The sequence below is a fragment of the Fonticula alba genome (assembly GCF_000388065.1).
Source record: "Fonticula alba strain ATCC 38817 unplaced genomic scaffold supercont2.2, whole genome shotgun sequence".
Lineage (NCBI taxonomy): Eukaryota > Rotosphaerida > Fonticulaceae > Fonticula > Fonticula alba.
The window spans coordinates 1,438,449-1,455,285 of record NW_009242972.1 but is presented as its reverse complement, the minus strand read 5'-3'; the positions used below and the strand labels follow the sequence as shown (position 1 = coordinate 1,455,285).

The following is a 16,837-nucleotide window of genomic DNA, read 5'->3' as shown; positions in this document are numbered from 1 at the left end:
CCCCCCCCCCGCCCGTCCGGGCCCCCTCCCGAGCCAACTCTCCCCGGGCGCGCCCCGACCCTGTTGTTTTCGGCGATCGGATTTCCGCGACATGTCCGCCTCCCCCGCCCCTTCCCGCGCATGCCCGGCGCCGCGCGATCTCCGCTTGGCTCCCATACCGATCGTGGGCAAGGTCAGGCCCCGCCGGCCGGGCCCCGATCGCACAAAACAGCCGCCCGGGGCGCCGGCACCGACATACTGACGACGCCCCCGCTCGGCCGCCCCTCACGCGAGTTAGCCAGCCCCGGGCGGCGGGAGGAGGGTGGAAAAAAAAACGTGTCGTGTGTTCATGCGGCTGGCCGCGCACAGGCAAAGGGGGGGGGAGGGGAAGGAGGGCCCGCGGCGAGGGAGCAGGCCCACGCGCGCCGCATCGCGCCACGGATCGCCCCTCACAGCCGGCCGAACAGCCGGTGCCGGCTGATGGGGCGCGCCCGGGACCGGTAGAAGGCCGGGTCGCGGCGGGGCGCCGCCGGGGAGTTGCCCTCGGCCGCCAGGTGCAGCGCCATGGCCAGGTGGCTGGTGGCCTGGCGGGAGCCGGCCACCGGGAAGACGTCGGCCGCGGCGGCGACCGTGCGCCGGCCGAGGCACACCGACCGGCGCCCCGGCGGCAGGTACACCGCCCCCAGCAGGGCCTCCACGCGGCCACGCACGAACACATCCAGCGCCCGGCCCAGCAGGCTCTCGAGCTCCAGGCGACTGAGGCTGCCGGCCGGCGGGAGGGACACCCCCTCGGCGGCGGCGGCCGGGCCCAGGCACCGGCCCACCAGCCCGGCCAGGGCCATGCCCGGGACAAAGCCCCCGTCGCCTGGCGGTGGCGCCGGCGAGGACCCCTCATCCGACGGGTCGCCGGCCGGGGCGCCGGCCAGCCGGGCCAGGTCCTCCTCGAGCGTCGAGCCGACCGTCCACCACCAGGGCCGGGGCGCCGCCGGATCGCCATGCCGCAGGGCCAATTGCGGCGCCGACAGGGCGAAGGCCGATTCCCAGAGGCTGGTCCCGCCGCCGGCCGACCACACCGCGTCCGGCGGCCGGTCCAGACTCCACGGGGCGCCGATCGGGGCGTCGTGCGCCGGGACCACATACTGCCCGGGCGGCGGCGGGGGGGGCCCGGTGCCGGGGCCGGCCGGGCCCGGGGCGGCGCCCGCACCGCCCAACCCCAGGCGCTCGGGCGTCGAGCCCGCCAGCCCGGCGGTGGCCGCCGGTGACAGGGTCCCGAGCAGGCCCACCTGCTGGCCGTGGCGGCTGTCCAGCAGGGCCAGCGCTCGGTCCAGCGCGGCCGGCGTCCCGGCCCCGGCGGGGTCCAGCAGCGCGCGCGCCCGGCGCACCAGGAACCCCCGGTCGCGCGGGTCCAGCCGGGCTATGGACCGGGCCGGGGCCAGGAGCCTCCGGCGGCTGTTGCTGCTGCTGCTGCGGCTGCCGCTACTGGAGGCCCGGCCAATGGCCGGCGGCACGCCGGCCCCGCACCACTCCAGGGTCTGGTGCATGCGCTGGAGGGCGGCCACGGCCGGCAGCGTCAGCCCGGCCAGATCCGCCGAGGCGACGCCCGCCTCCAGCAGCAGCGCGCGCAGCGCCTCCAGCCCCGGGGCCAGTGACGCCCCCAGGACCAGCGGCCCGGCGGAGTGGCCGCCAGCACCGCCGCCGGCCAGGAGCAGCCCCCCGGGGCCCGGGTGCCCGGGGCCGCCGGGGCCGAGCAGCGCCCCGCCCGGCCCGGCGGCCGACCCGCGCCCCGGGCCGGGCTCGAGAACCCGCGGCCGCGCGGCCAGGAAGAGCCGCCGTACGGCGGCCAGGATTTGCAAGATGACGTCGTTCCACTCGCGCACCATGAGGCGCACGTCGCGCCGGCGCGGGCGCGTCGGCACCGCCGCCGGGCCGCGCGCGGGGCCGGGCCCCGCCGACAGGGCCGCGCGGACCTCCAGCCCGGCCGCCGCCGCGGCGATGCTCCGCGCCGCGGCCGCATCCATCAAGATGCAGCCCATGCGGTTTTGGTACTCCAGCCGGCTCAGCCGGCCGGCCAGGAACAGCCGCAGGGTCCGCCGGGCCAGGGCCGGCAGACGCTGCGCCCGCGCGGCCAGGTCCGCCCCCAGGTCCAGCCCGGGCAGCAGTGGCCCTGCTTCCTCCGGCGGCGGGGCCTGGCGAAGAGGGAAGGGCGAAGCCGGCCGGCCGGCCTCGCTGGGGGCCTGCGTCATGGGTCGAATGTGCCGCCGGTGTCTTCGGTGCGGGCGGAGGGGCAGGGGGGGGGGGGGTGGGGAGAGAGCGAGGGAGAGGGGGAGGGGGATAGGAAGGGGGGGGGGGGCAGGGGGGGAGGGGGAAGGGGGTGCCGTTTCTGCCGGCCCTTCGGACCCAAAGCCAGGCGCCCTTTCAGGCTGTTGCACCGGCTGGCCGGTCCCCGGCCGCCGTCCGGGGGGAGGGCCGTCTGGCGGATCGGATCCCAACGCACGGCGATCGGCCCGCGGCGCCGGCTGGCCGGGGCAACGGCCTGTCCCGGGACGCCCGGCCAGGGCGTGACCTGGAAAGGTGTGATCAGTAGGAATAAAATACAACATGTGATTGGGTCTCGGAGTGCTGGGCGAGCCGGGCCGAGAGCGTGATGCGGCCCCGCGCCGATCTGGAAGAGGCGGCGCCCCTCCTTCCGGGCACGATCCCCCCCTGCCGGACTGGCCCGGGACCTGGGGGGGCATGTGCGTCTGTGTGAGATTCGCAGCCTCGGTGACCCGGGGCCATGAGCGGAGCACCGCCAGCCGTGCGACGCGCCGGGCCAGGCTGCGCAGGGCTCTCGCCGGTCCCCTGCTCCGCCCCCGCCCCCCCCCCCTCCTCTCTCGCTTTCCCTGGGACCCCCGGTCGATGCGCTGCTCCGCCGGCACAGAAGGCGCCGGCAGCGCGGCGGGGTCTGGGCAGGCCGGCCTCTTCTTGCCCGGACGGGGCGCTCGCCTCGGGCTGGTTGGCCCCCGCCACAGGCCCGACGTCGGTGGCTGCACACAGGCGGCTGGCGTGGCATTTACGTGGAAACGCCTGTCCGGGCGAACAGCCTAGCTCCAGCCACGCTCGGTGTGCCAAGGCAAACGCCCCCAGGGGAAGCGGGGGGGACCCTTGTGGCCTACGCTGGAGTTCACCCCCTCCGGCTTGGACTCCCCTGTGCCGCGGTCTGCCCGGGGCGCGGCACCTCCCGAGTCTCTCAGTTTACCGGGATGGCCAGCCGGCGTGCGCGCACCGGTAACCGAGCAGGGGGCCGCGGCCGGCATGACCCGCGGTCTCGACGCTCATTACCAGTGAGTTAACCCCGCCTCCGCGTGGAAGCCCCGGAATAAACAAAAGGTTGCGTTGGCAAATGGTCGTCTCCATCTCCCCAACTGGGGGCACTTCCGGGTCTGCTATGTTGATGCTCGCCGCAAGCAGGGGGCACGGGGCTGGGACACACGCACACAAGCCGGTGTGTTTGTTTTCTTCCCGGGGGCCGGAGGCGGTGGCCGCCTGAAACAGGACCCGGCGCGCGCACGCCCGGCTGGCGAAGACATTGATAGTTGTTTATTTTTTATTGATGCCTGTATCGGGCGACCCTTGGCTGCCAAGGGCCGGCCGCTCGGCGCTGGCTGCCAAGATCAACGGATGGTGCCGAGAGACGGCCAGTCCTTGGCGGCCAAGAGCCCCGCCGGGTCTGGCGCGCATGGTGAACTCGAAGAGGGGAGGCCAAAAAAGCGAGGCGAGCGAGCTTGCCGGTGCAATGTCGGCCGAGGTGGCGCGGTGCAGGCCGCCCCACAACTCCAGGGTGGGCTTGGGGCCAGCGCCGGCGTGAGGGCCGCTTCCAGGGGGGCGGTGAAGGCAGCCTGCGCTCCGGGACCGGGAGACCTTCTGCGCCCTGGTGTGATGCGTGCGTGCGTGTGTTTCGCCGGGGGGGCGGGGGGGGGGGGGGGGGGCTCCGCTCTGAGGAACGGCTATGAGCCCTCCCCCTGTTGATTGCCTGTCCATATGCGGGGGGAGGTGCGAGGACAAGGACGAGACAGGGCGACATGGGCAGTCTGTGGGCTCGCGCACAGGTCTTGCGCGTGGGCTGGGCGGCGGTGTTCTTCCCGCCCCTTCGGCCGACCAGCGATGTGCCTGCCGAGCGCGGGGCGAATCGTGGCAGGCTAGACACGGACTGGCGCCCCCGAAGCAGTATGGTGTCGCCTTGGTGGTGGTGCCGAGCCGCCCCCGAGTGCATGCTCTCCGGGCTATTACGCAAGAAACGCAGGCCCATGGAAGTCATTTGCCCAGGGGGAGGCAAATACCCCTGAGTCCAGTATGTCTCCTGAGAGGCGCAACCCATGGGCCCAGATGGGCAATATCCAACACGAGCACAGCTGGGGAACGTGCTTCCAACCAACATCAGCTCCTCGTGGGCGTGCCATCCATCCCCGCTCGGGATGCATGAGCCCTTGAGAACTCAATCACACAGGCGGGCCATGTTCCTGGCGCAGGTTGGTTTGTCGGTCCGGGGGAAACCATTGCGGGATCGAGTGGGATGGCTGATGGCTAGCAGTTTCAAGAGCGATTAGAGCGCCGGACGGGTGGGTGTTGCTGTGCTGGCCGGCTGGCCGGCCTTGCCCCGCCGTGGGATTGAAGATTGGACAAAGGCAAAAAGATATAACACATCCCGGAAGAACCGCGGGGCTCCGTGCATGACCGCTTGCCCCGTGCCACTGCGCACAATTCTCGGGGGACCTTCGTTCGCCCTGCTTGTCGGCGAACAAGGCAACCTGGTGCACAAGCCGAGAATTCATTCGGCACAGACCAGGCATGTGTGTCCATGCAGTCGGTGTTGTTTCTTTCGCTATCCTCTCATGATCTTTGCGCTGGGCAGAAATAGCGACCATCGCAGCCCTATGCCTCGGCCACTCATCGAAGCCTTTTGGCCCTCCATGTGGCGGAGCAGCGCGGCTAGGCACCAGGAGCTGCCGAGGGAATGCCAAGAGTACATCAAGTACTCCTGGCCTCGCATCCATAGGTGCCCGGAGCTAGGCGGCACACGTATGGGCCGCTCCGGCGATTCCATGGCTTCGACGCTGCCGGCTGGCATGCACACATGCATGCTTACGCGACTGCTGACAGAGAGTCGAGATGACCAATGTGAACAGATGCGCAAGAGCCAGCGCGCGCCCGACGGCCTCTCGGGGCTGTGTCGCGCCGTGTGCCGGACAATGGGGACGAGTGCGAGGGGCAAGGAAAGCGAGGGGTGAGCAATGGACGGCATCCATGGTGGCCGGGGCCCTCGACACCGGCTCATACAGTGGCGTTCTTTCCCCGAGAGGCGGGTTGGAGTGCGAAAGTGAGGATGTACTTACCTCGGATGCGGGGTCTATCTAGACGCGCCGGCGTCTTTTGGCGGCACTTGCATGCTCGGCGGAGTCGATTGAGGCGCGCTTCGTCGATTCAGCGAGCCGTACAGCACCAGGGCGCGCGCAGGCGACCGGTCGGAAGCCCGCCATGAGCTCGCCTGTATGCCAGTCCCTGGAGGGGCGTTTTGGCTGCTCGGCCCGGCCCCGGGGCAGACACATCAGACCATCTTCCCTGCAGGAGACTCGGATTGGGCATTGCGATTTGATCTACTCCCGAGGTGGGATTTCGGCTCGAGCAGGCGATTCCTTCCACTGGGTCTCATCGATGCGAGTGGCTTTCCCCGGAGAGCAGCTCCCAGGGTGGGGAGGGGCCTGCCGGTGCTGCTCAATGGCGGTGCTACCGTGACTGTTCGAGCGGTTGGGCAAAGCATTCGAGTGCCCCCGGTCGCCGAGGAACATACAGGACGCACATCCAGGACCCGAGGACCCAGCGTCGTGGGTATGCGTGCCAGGTAAGGTCGAGGGATAGGCGCAAAGGTACTCCGGCCCGCAGCGAGGAGGGCTGCCGGTCGGGTCGTGTGCTGATGCGCCATCGGGCGAGGGACAGACAGAGGGACAGAGCATGCCCTGCAGGGATAAACATATATATAAGACCCGTAGGTGCTTGCAGAGACCCCAACACTCCCTACACATTGAGCTCTTCCACACGGGCCCCTCCTGTGGATTGTTGTCTTCCCCCCCCCCCCCCTGCCCCCAGCATCGCATGTGTTTCAATTTCAGCCCTACCTTTCTGTTTTAGCGTAGGTAGCCTACCCTCATTCCGATATCAAAATGGTACAAACACTGGTCTCCCCTTTCTATGAGTCGGACATGGCTGATCCTCGCTGCCTTTCATAAATGGCTCTGCAACTGCCCAAGCCCCTAACGAACGGCATTTACTCCCCGCCTAGACTGGGCCCACAGGCGCCCCGCTATTTGTCAAAAGTGAAAGTCTCACCCTCTACTCCCTTGGGGTGGTGATTGCACGAGCTGAGGAGAAAGAGTATTATAAAGAGATCCTTGACAGACGTACGTCCGAAAGTGGCCTTCTCCTGTGGTGGCCCTCCGCATGGTTTGCTATCGCCCGGGTTGAGTGCCAAGCCTTTTCAACCTGCTCTATTCTGGCTCTTGACAATTTGTTGCCGCTCTAACACGTAAGAACATATGTATTCATGCTTCCGTCGCCTTGCACAATGGACCATACGATAAATGGCACCGTGCCTGCCGTGCTACGTATTCTGCTATGGCTAATTTTTGTGCATCCCCTTTACACACTTGTGGGAATGCCCCCCGCCCTCCAAGTAGTCAAGAAGGATGACAAGAATCGGCCAAAGCTTATTGAGCTTTACAAAATGTCACATAACTTCGATCCGATTCGCAGGGCAAACGTCCTGGTGTGTTTTTATCCAGTCTCATCGGCGGCCATTTCGACATCGCTTAATGCGGCCCGCATCAAGTTTCGACATCATATCAGCCACTGACATGCTTCCGTGACTCGCCCAGGCCATGGTCCACATCTTCCTCAAAGACGACAAAGATTTGGTCAACAGATTTCTGGGATACAAGCTGGCCGTTGTTGATTTCGTCCAGGATATGCTATCCATTCTTGAAAAGGGCGTCCGCCCCTTCGAGATGCAGGCCATCTACTTTGCCCTGTACACGGTTGCGCCCTTCCTTGATACCACTCACTACACCGTTAAGCACCTCCCTCAGCCCGCCCAAGCCACGGCTGGGACCTCTGGGTCGGGAAAGCCCCTCAATACTTGGCCGAAAGGTGCGTCATTTTCCACCGCTGCGCCTCTTTCTATTGGCCACCGTTCTAACCATGGTGGGGCTTCCATTCAATCCATGACGAAAGAAATTTACCTGCCGGATGAAGCTGGGCTGCTCCGTTGTGTGAACAACCTCAAGACGGACCCAACCACCTCCTGGAGCATGGGCGTGTGGAGCGAGGGACCCAAGATCGAGGATGTGGAGGACAAGCTTGTTTCTCTCATCTTGACCAAAGAGAGGTGTGGTGTGACCTTCCGGAAGACAGAGGAGGGAGACTCATTGTTTTGTCATGGCCTGCGCAATGTCAAGTATTTGGCCGAGCATCACTTCCTCTACCCCTCTCGGCCGAAGGTCCTTCCCAAAGTGCGGGATATTTCTGATGAGTGTGCCAGGAAGGACTTCGACAAGATCATCCAGCAGCGCTATGTGGCTTCTTTGGAACTTGTCAAGGCAGCTGAAGAGGAGATGGTAGCATATGCTCGAGTTGCCATTGTCAATATTCCATCTGACAAAATTGAGGCATATGAGAAGGTCCAAGCTCTGCAGGAAGCTTCTCTGTTCGAGTTCAATTTCAAATCCACTGATTCAAAGAATGCCTCGGATTGTATGACTAAGTTGCTGGCTTCTCGTCGATACAACGAATCATTCAGCAAGCTGGTCATCTTTAATCAAGATGATCTGATTGACGGTCTGCGTAAACAGTTGAGTATTCTGGAAAACCGATGCTCTACGGACAAAATCGTCGACATTGGTTTGAAACCCAATAATGAGCCAGAGGGGAAAAACCCTCCACCAGGTAGACACAACTTGCGGAAGCTAGTCGACGATAACTTCCGCATGGATCTGGCGAACGAAAACCTCCATGAGTCCAAGTTGCTGTGTGAGGATGATTGGGATGTCGCTCAAGGCAGCATCGAGCGGATCATGGCCATTCTTTACTTGTATTTGCTCCCGCCAAACCCTCCCAATCCTCCTCCTTCTTCTTCTTCTTCTTCTGAGACTGCTATTCTTTGTGACAAGTGTAAAACCGAGGCCAAAACCACTTCTACTTCGGATCAGTCCATTGCCACTTAGTTAGATTTGGATATGCCCAAGCTATCACAGCCTGGCAGGAAGATCCCCACTGGATGAAAAAGTGTCCCACTATTACCGTCTGATGCTGTCTCGCCCCGAATCAAGGGGTTCTTTGTCAGTAGTGGGCAGCTCCCTGGCTCTCAGGTCAACCATTCCGCGCCAACCGTGGCCATCTTGCTCTCCCCGTCTCGCCTGTGCCCCCCCCCTCCCCTTCTGGCTGCTTGATGCCCGGAGGGATGCGTGGTCAAATCCTGGGACGCAGGTCAAGCGTCTGGCTGATACGTGATGTCTTCGGCGGTTTACCGCGCCCCCTCCCCTCCATCTCCCTCAGCCTATCAAGGCTGTGCCCCATTTCTGGGCTTGCTCACTTTTTTGCGTCCAGCTGTCGTGTTGCCTTTGTTTCGCGCCTCTTTTGTCGGCGCATTGTTTCCCCCTTCTTTTCTTCTTCGCTTATTCCCATGTTTTTATTTCCCTTTACTCTTCTGAATGTATCCCACCAGCCGGCATATTTGCAGGATTTTTTGTGCCGAGGCACCACCATCGAGCGGGGCCTGGGATCCGGGGCAGGGGGGCTGCGGGCGAGGGCATCTGTCCTGATCCCGCCCCAGCGCATGGTGGGCGACATTATTCGCTGCATGATGTACAAAAGGCAGCGTGCGAAATGTCCCATGAGCTCCTCGTGGTTGCACGGGAGACTTTAGGGCATGGGCTGGTGGAGATCGGGCGCGGCTCCACACCCGCCGCCCCGCGGCCGAGGTGTCTGCTTTCGGGTCTTGGAAGCACCAAACGCCAGGTCTTGGCCAAGGGGCCGACCAGCGGACCGTGGTGCTTCGGAGCCGAGGCTGTTGCGGATTAGCGCACCCTGCCCTGCTTGTGTTCCCGACTGCTGACCCCAGCGGATGGGGCTCGGCTTGGCTGGTGCGGCCGAAAGGAGAAGCACCCTTCCAAATGCATGTCCTTCCAAGGTGCAGGCCTTGGAACATCGGCCCCTGTTGAGAGCCGGAGCCCTGGCCTCACGCCGTGGGCACTTGCTTACCAGGGCTCCGTCGGCCGGTGTTTGTGTATCCATTCGGAGCGGCTACCCCCCGCTCCAGGCCCTCGCAACACAGGGGCACCGAATGATGACGCAATTGAGTTGGGCCAAATATATGGCTAGGCCGAAAAAGGTGTGGACGCACTCAACCCGGGTATGATCGAGGGTGCCCGGCTCGGGCCCGGTGAAATGGACGTGCCCGTGCAGGCAGAGGGAAGCGCGCGACCTAGGGAATCGGGTCGCCGCACGACACCAAGATCCCTCAACGTGGGAGCTCGGCGGCGACTGGGTACTGGCAGAGAATGGGGCCGCCATGCGGACGGCCAGGGCCGGCGGGGTGGGCGCTAGAGCCTGATGGAGATGGGCCAAAATTGGTAGTGGCCTGGGGCCTTGCCAGAAAAGAGCCTTCCTGGTTCCTTTCCCCCCTCTCCCTCCCTCTTTTCACCTCCGCCCCTTCGCTCTACAATTCTCCCTCTCCCCCACACATACGCGTGTGTGTATTTCCTTTTCTCCTCTTTCTTCACTTCCCCGGTGCAGTCTTGTGGCAGGAATCGAGCCGTCCTCTTTTAGCATGGTACGTGCGCTGGAGTCTGGGGGCTGGGATGTACCATGGGTGCCATGGAGTCTTCGGCCCAAAGGCATATGCTAACCCTGACAGCAGACTATTCAAGCTTCGGACGAAATTGGCCTCCGCAGGTGCGCCCCCGGCTTGGCCATGGTATTCTACCATGTCGGCGGGGCGATCCCGCGCTGTTCTTCGACTCTTGTGCCGTTCGATGGGAAGTGTATGTCGCGCATGTGTCGCCACCCCCTGGCCTTGTTCCCCGGGGGGATATCATCTAACCTGGCGTCTTGCGGTTGAATGTGCTCATCTTGCGGGGCTGGTGTGTGTCCCCCAACGCCCGGTGCCTTGGACCATGGGATCTGTCATGCTCCGGGTGGGGGTATCTTGCGTCTGTATTTGCGCGGGTACCTGTGCATGCATGGGCTTCCGTCTCGGCGCGACATCGCCACTTGCAGTGTCCCTGGGTGGTGCTTTGAGCGATTCCCTTAGCCAGCTCGATGCCGCGACTATCACCGAGAACCTTCGACATCTTTGCCCTGTGGCCCAGGCCAATGCTCTGGTATGTCCCAGAGAATTCAGAGCGGGGGAGGGGGGGGGGATGGCCTCTTTGCCTCTGGTTCCAACATGTCCCGGGAGTTGCTGACGCGAGGGGTCCTCTTGCCGCCGGACACTTGACCTGCAGGTCATGCTGCGATTTTTGTCCGAGAAGGGGCTGCTTGCCACGGGGCTCCCCCTGGAGATCTTGGCCCACAAGCTCATCATCAAGAACGCGCTGTGTCTCAATGAGTATTTCTCGTGCAGGAGCGACCGCCATACTCAGGCACAGGCGTCTCTCGCCCTGCTGGGCCCCTTGGTCCCGATGCTGAAGTCGCCCAGGATGCGATCGTTTGTAAAGAAGTGTGCGCGTCCTGCCTTGACTTGTCGGGGGAGGAGCTGGACATACCACATGCCGGGGGCAGGCTTCCTCCTCTAATAGGCCTCTTGAGCCGCCAGACACATGGCCTGCGACCCGGCCAACCATGCGGTCCTGCTCGCTAACACCCCTCCTCCTCCCCCCCCCCCCCCCCCGGTAGACGTGGAACGCGCGGGAGACCCGACCGAAGGCTTCGTCAGCAACATGTCCAGCCTGCTGGACGAGCCGGAGAAACACGGGTTCCTGGTGGATCCCTCGGGGCACAACTACGAAGGATACCTTGCGGACTTGGTGCAGCTGTTGCTGCTGGCGCCGAAGCCGGTGCCGTCGAAGGAGGAGACCTCCGCGGCCGGGGCCGGTTCCATCGGGGCCGGCATTGAATTTGAGTGCCTGAACGCGTGGGATTTACCCGGCACCAAGCAGCTGTCGCGCTTTGTTGTGATGGACTTCGAGCTCATTTCGCTCTTCATCGATAACGTAGTCCGGGCAGAAGATGGGACAATCTCCCGGGCGGATCTTTACATGGCCATGTGGGACATGCCGCACGCCTTCGCGGACTACATCACGGCCGTTGGCCCGGAGGGCATCGAGCAGGCCACCATGCGCCTGTTCAAGATCACCCTCGACCTGAAGCTGCCCGAGTCCTGGCCGATAGTGAGGGAGATCCTCCCGAGGAAGACCCAGTCCGGTGTGCCCAACAACACACGCGTTATCCACGGTGCCAGGCAAGCTTCGCTGTTGGAGGAGGTGTGCGCTCTCGTCCACGGGGTCCCACTCCCCCACATCATAGTGGAAGGTAGCAGCCCGGGCAAGAGGCGCGCCGACCTCTTCAACACGGTGGACCTGTCCCGAGAGCCGAGCGGCCGGACGGCCTTCCCGCGGGCGTACGACTCACATTCGGTGATGGGCCATTCGGGCGAGCGTTCTGTGGCCCACCTTGCCCGGTGGAACATCGGCCTGGACATGGCCGCAGCTGGGGACATCGATGAAGCACTCAACCGTGAGCAGGCCATCAAGGAGCAACTACTCATGTGCCTGGCCCTGGTTTGTCACTCCCAGATGGCCATTTGCAAGTGAGGGCCCAAGGTACCCCCGGCACCATCCGGCAAGTCCGGCGCCCGGGGTCGGCCCCAGCCATGACGAGGGAGCGTGGCCTTTGGCGCATGCCCGCCAGCTCCCTCCCTCCTGGCCGTTCGCTGGTGCCCCGGTGTTCCTCAGACGCGGCAGCCGTCATCTCATGGTTGGGGGCGGTACCGGGCACGCGCGGGCGCGCAAGTGTGCGTGTTTTCATGTAGACATACAAGCGCATGTGCATGGGTGGTCCGCTGCCCCGGTGGCGGAACAGAGCCCCCCGGTGCGATGTCAAGCCGGGATTCGCTGTGGGAGATCAATGCGCACGCGCAAAAGCGAACACAGCACTTCGGGCATGCCAGTGGCAGGGAGCATGCAAGGCGCCTGACTATTGGGATGCCCGAGCCCAGTCGCATGAAATCATGTGTGTCTGTGTGTACCTATATACGCACGTCCAACCCGTCTAGGGCGCTTCCTTAACGCTTCGAAGGCATGTGGTGCACACCGGGGCCGGTTGTCGGCGTGGTAGCGCGAGACTGTCGAGTTCGAGGCCACCCACAGAATGGGAGGCAGGGGTTGCGGGAATGCCCACATGAAAGGGGGAGGCAGAGGGGTCTCAGGCGCTTCCCGGAGGTGGGACATGGTCAGGCTGGCCCTTGGCGCCTCGAGGTGTGCATCGCCCTATCAGCCCCCCTCCTCTGTCAGCGGCCGCCGTCTCAACACACACACACACACACACACACACACACCTTTCAGGCCCTCCCAGGCAAGGGGGTTCATTCTGTGTGCCCAGCGACGAGGTGTGTGTGGAGGCGGCTGCCGCTGGCAGAGGAAAGGGGTTGATAGGGCGATGCTTGGCAGGCGGCGCGCCGCCATGCCATTCCGGGCCTTAAGATGGGGGCACGAAAAATATGCACACCCCACCCTTTCGGGCAACCGCTCCACCTTCTCCTTTCTCTTTCGTGTGCCCTGTCATGCCATTCTTCGAAACGTTGGCTCATCTGGCGGGGTGGTGGGGCTAGGGAGGCTTGAAAATTGGCCACGCGCTCCCCTCTGTGAGGGCCACATGCGTGGGTTTAATCTCGAGATAAGACTGTGGGCTTGGTGAACGAAGGATACCATGCTCGCAGGATCATTGGCACTTTGGAGTCTGCGCGTGGGGACGCGGAGAGAGACTCAAGTAGTTTGGCCGATCGGTTGTGCGCTGGCTACTTGCTGGCCTTGGAGGCTGGTTGCATTGGCCTGCCTTCGGTCGCCTCTCATGGATGAAGAACGGCCGCTTGCTTGTATCCTCTGTGGGCTGTGCGTGGCCCTGGTGGGCTCAGGCAGCCCGGGCGGATGGGGATTGGGTGCGGGCGCCCAGGGGAGGGGGGAGGGGGGAAGGGGGGCGGCAGGCGGTCTGGCTCTCGGAGCTCTCGGCCCGGCAGAGCATCTCCACTGGGTCAGGGAGGGTGTAGGCGACGTGGGGCTGCCGGCCAGAGATCTTAATGACACACGCTGGTTCCGGACCGCGCCTGGTCTCGTCGGGCCGTTCTTCTACCGCTCACCCTTCCGGGCGTGGCCGGGTCCGCTGGGGTATGTTGACCATGCCAGCGGACGGGTGATCGATGGGCAGGGGGGGGGGGGGGGGGGAGCGCGGGGGAGGACAATCGAGTGCCTACTAGCGCTGTACCGGCAGAGTCCTCAAGGTAGAATGTCGACTGGTCGAGTTGTGCCTTAGGCAGACGTCGGCGGGCAGTTTCTCCGAGAGAAGCTGCTCCCATTCTGGTCGCGCCAAAGGGTACCTGCGAGGCATCGGACAAAGGCGTGAAAATGGGTGCGTTCACCATACGCGAATCGACTCAAACACACGTATGCAGCTCATACGGGCGCTCTTTTTGCAGGCGCTCATGTACGGAGCGACACATATGCACCCACACGGAGTACCCTGCAGGCCAGGAGGGGTGTGACCTCGGATGGCGCGCCGTAGTCCCCAGGGGGGGGGGAGGACACGCTCCGGGGTGCAGTTGTGAGAATGGCACACTGGTAGAAGCATCCCTCGTTTCCCCCGGGGCAGGGAGTGGTGACGGGGCCAGTAATGGCCGGCCAGTGCCCTGGGCGTCCCAGAAGCAAGGAGCCCGCAAGCACAGGCGGACCAGGCTTCTGTTGGCAGGCCCCGCGGCTGGGCAACAGCTCTCTCACTCCTCTATCGAGGGCGACCCCCGATTCAGGCGGCAGGGAGTCGACGAGCAGGAAGGATATAAATCCCCTTTTGAGCGAATCATCTGTCCATCAGGGACCCGTGTGTGTCTGTTGGGGCCTGCACAGCTTCGAGGGACGGCCCAGGATATGGTCGCACCCGCCTGGGGATTGAGATCGGGAATCCTTGCGGTGCAGTTGGCCGGGTGTAGGAGAAAAGAGCTCGGCCTCCGACCAGACAGGTGAGCCACAACCGGTGGTGGCGATGGCCCCAGGAGAGCGTTCGCCAGAAAGGTCGAGAATGACCGGGGAAAAGGGGGCCCCCCTGCCGGCACAGGGTGCTAGCAATTTCATCACATTGGGACCAACCCATGTTCGCCCGCTTGATCAGCCCCCCCTACCCCCCCCCCCCCTCCGCCAAGGAAATGCCCCTCCCTGGGTGTACTTTTGCTCGTCTCTCGACCGCAGGAACCCACAAGCCCTGGTACACACACACACACATACACACACACACACACACACACACACACACACACACACGGTGGTAAGCCCTGGCAACTTGATGCTGCCCAGCGCGTGCCCGGCAGTACTCCCCGTGCTGGTAAGCGTTGTGAATATCTGCAATGACCATCCGGCCGGGGGGTGGTTTCGCGACAAAAAATACAAACTGGGCATGGGGGGCATTCCTCGTCGGTCTCAGCCAGGGAGAGCGCAGTGTACTGTTCCATGGACCGACGCCAGGCGACTGCGATTAGCCCTGGCGGAACTCGCCAATTTTATGGTGGGAGTCGGGTGAGAGGTTGGCCCCAGTCCCTGGCGCCTGCCCAGGCGAAGCCTCCGTCGTGCCGGGTGAGCGGGCTTGAGCCGAAGCCGGCGTTTGGGTGTTCCCTCTACAGCGGCGCTGGCACGCGCACCTTCACTCGGGGAAAAATTTGATCATTGTTTCCCCTCATCCTTGTCATGTCTCCCAGTAGATGCCTCGCCGGGGTGTGTCTTCCTGGTGATGTGACGACTCTCGGGCGGCCCAGAGGGGGAACTTGAGAGGGGACGGGGCCCTTCAAGCGGCCATTGCTCTTTCCACTAGAGCACACCCCCTTCGATACATCAGCCCCGCTCGTCTCCCCTCTTCTACCTGCCTGACGCCGCCCTCACCCCGTGGCCCCTTTTCCTTTGCCCCGCACGGATATCCCCAAAACATCCGGCACCCGTACAACAAGTGACAACCATGACAACGCCCCCCGTACGTGCGCTTTTGGTCTGTCGGGTCTAAGGGGGAGGAGGGGGGGGGCGTCTCTCTCTCTCTCTCCCGTAAAAGATGCTTGCGATCCGATTGGCTGACCCCACTTCGTCATGTCGGCACCACGGCCGGCCGCCGCCACATTCAAGACTACTCTCCTTGCACAGCCGCAAAATGAATTGCCGGCCGCCACGAACCCTGGACATGGGCTTCTGTGTGTTGGCATCAATCCCGTGGATTTGGACATACACGCTCTTTACCCGCGCCTGGCCCCAAGTAGTACGCGCGCGCCGAGATTGCCCGGCCCCACAATGCCATGCCTTCTGTTCTTGATCCCCAGCTCGAGCATCTAACCGGAAACATGCTGACCCGTTGCCCCTCGCCTGCCCCCTCTTTCGCTTTCACAAATATACACATCAAACAGTCCAGGCCGCTACCGTCAACATCTACCAGCACCACGGAGGCGTGGACTACTTCTACAGCGCCGTCATCAACAATGTGCTTGGCCAAGCCAGTGTATTGGTACAACCCAGAACAAACAGTGACCTCGAAGCGCGTGGTCCTTGCTCGGGCGCGCTCTTACATGGATAAAAGATGATGCCGGCCTCGCGATGCGACCGACCCACTGACACCCCGCCTCTGGCTTGCCCAACCCGACCCTTCCATCCGCCGGTACTGGTTCTTGCCCAAGGTGGGGCTATTGCTGAGCCCCTCACTCCACGAGGCCTCCTGTATCCGGTTCATCCGCCTCTTGGCCGCCACGCTGAGCGGAAAGTTGAAACTCCATCATGAGGCTTGGGGAACCCTCCGTCCAGAGGATCGGATGCGCACTGCATTCGCCTGTGCCACTCTCTTGCACTTTATGAATATCTTTCCGCCGGAAATTTTGTACCTCTGGCAGGATGTCAGGCGAAGTGCGCCCTCCGCTGTCCTTGTACATGTGAGGATTCTCCCCTCCCCCTCAACACGAGACGCCGGGGGGGGGGGGGGGGGGGGGGGGGAAGCCCACACGGCCTGGTGGTTGCACGCCGCCAGGCCCCTTGCAACACTCAAACGCCCCCCCCCCTCCCGCAATCTCCACCAACTGGCCCCTCGCTGCCCATGACCGAGCGGCCCTGGGAAAGGATGCGCAGGCGCGGCGGTCCGGGCTGGCAAAGCCCCGCAGCTCCCTCCCCGCGGGCTCCAGCGGGGGGGGCGAACCGGCTGTCAGTGCTGTCCCACTAACTTGCATGCGTCGCTGTCTTGCATGCCACAACCTCGCCCGGGCGGCACAGTCCATAGCCGGGCCAACGAAATCTTGAACTCGCTCAACACCGAGATGCTTCAGAATACGCTGGCGAAGATGCCCGTCTTCGGGTGGTGGATCGATGGCCGACCTTTGGACATGGTGGAGGGCGCCTTGAATGTGCTCCAGAGTGTGCTTTCGCCCGAGCGAGCAGCCCTGTCGGCCGACCTGCCGAGTCTCGAACACTATGGCCTGACGGCGGCCGGTATTTTGGTCGACACAGAGGTCGCCCTTATGGACTTCATCCAGCAGGTGGAGTCGCAACATGTGGTCTCTTTCATCCATGTGGCGCGATACCTCCCCCCCCCCCCCCCCCCCCCCCCC

At 63.9% G+C, this 16,837-nt stretch overlaps 5 protein-coding genes across 5 annotated transcripts in view; 4 read left to right on the top strand and 1 right to left on the bottom strand.

Moving 5' to 3' along the window:
• Window positions 1-428: 428 nt before the first annotated feature.
• H696_01341 (hypothetical protein) lies at window positions 429-2,222 on the bottom strand (the record flags this gene model as incomplete). Its single annotated transcript, XM_009495235.1, has 1 exon — window positions 429-2,222. One exon carries the CDS (start codon window positions 2,220-2,222, stop codon window positions 429-431), a length of 1,794 nt encoding a protein of 597 aa, XP_009493510.1.
• Window positions 2,223-6,081: 3,859 nt separating this feature from the next.
• Window positions 6,082-8,731, top strand: H696_01340 (hypothetical protein). The gene is made up of 5 exons (XM_009495234.1): window positions 6,082-6,179; window positions 6,296-6,413; window positions 6,690-6,778; window positions 6,888-7,158; window positions 7,243-8,731. Exons 1-5 carry the CDS (start codon window positions 6,177-6,179, stop codon window positions 8,229-8,231), a joined length of 1,470 nt encoding a protein of 489 aa, XP_009493509.1. The 5' UTR covers window positions 6,082-6,176; the 3' UTR covers window positions 8,232-8,731.
• Window positions 8,732-9,979: 1,248 nt separating this feature from the next.
• Window positions 9,980-11,819, top strand: H696_01339 (hypothetical protein; the record flags this gene model as incomplete). Its single annotated transcript, XM_009495233.1, has 4 exons — window positions 9,980-10,049; window positions 10,285-10,388; window positions 10,512-10,728; window positions 10,903-11,819. 4 exons carry the CDS (start codon window positions 9,980-9,982, stop codon window positions 11,817-11,819), a joined length of 1,308 nt encoding a protein of 435 aa, XP_009493508.1.
• Window positions 11,820-13,440: 1,621 nt separating this feature from the next.
• Window positions 13,441-14,254, top strand: H696_01338 (hypothetical protein). The gene has a single exon (XM_009495232.1). It carries the CDS (start codon window positions 13,626-13,628, stop codon window positions 14,235-14,237), a length of 612 nt encoding a protein of 203 aa, XP_009493507.1. The 5' UTR covers window positions 13,441-13,625; the 3' UTR covers window positions 14,238-14,254.
• Window positions 14,255-15,216: 962 nt separating this feature from the next.
• H696_01337 (hypothetical protein) overlaps window positions 15,217-16,837 on the top strand; it is a gene marked incomplete at both ends in the record, with an annotated part of 2,510 nt that continues 889 nt past the window's right edge. The window contains 5 exons of the mRNA XM_009495231.1: window positions 15,217-15,231; window positions 15,378-15,507; window positions 15,653-15,750; window positions 15,920-16,142; window positions 16,503-16,780. Of these exons, the coding sequence (XP_009493506.1) occupies window positions 15,217-15,231; window positions 15,378-15,507; window positions 15,653-15,750; window positions 15,920-16,142; window positions 16,503-16,780 (744 nt within the window). The remainder of the gene's footprint in view (window positions 15,232-15,377; window positions 15,508-15,652; window positions 15,751-15,919; window positions 16,143-16,502; window positions 16,781-16,837) is intronic.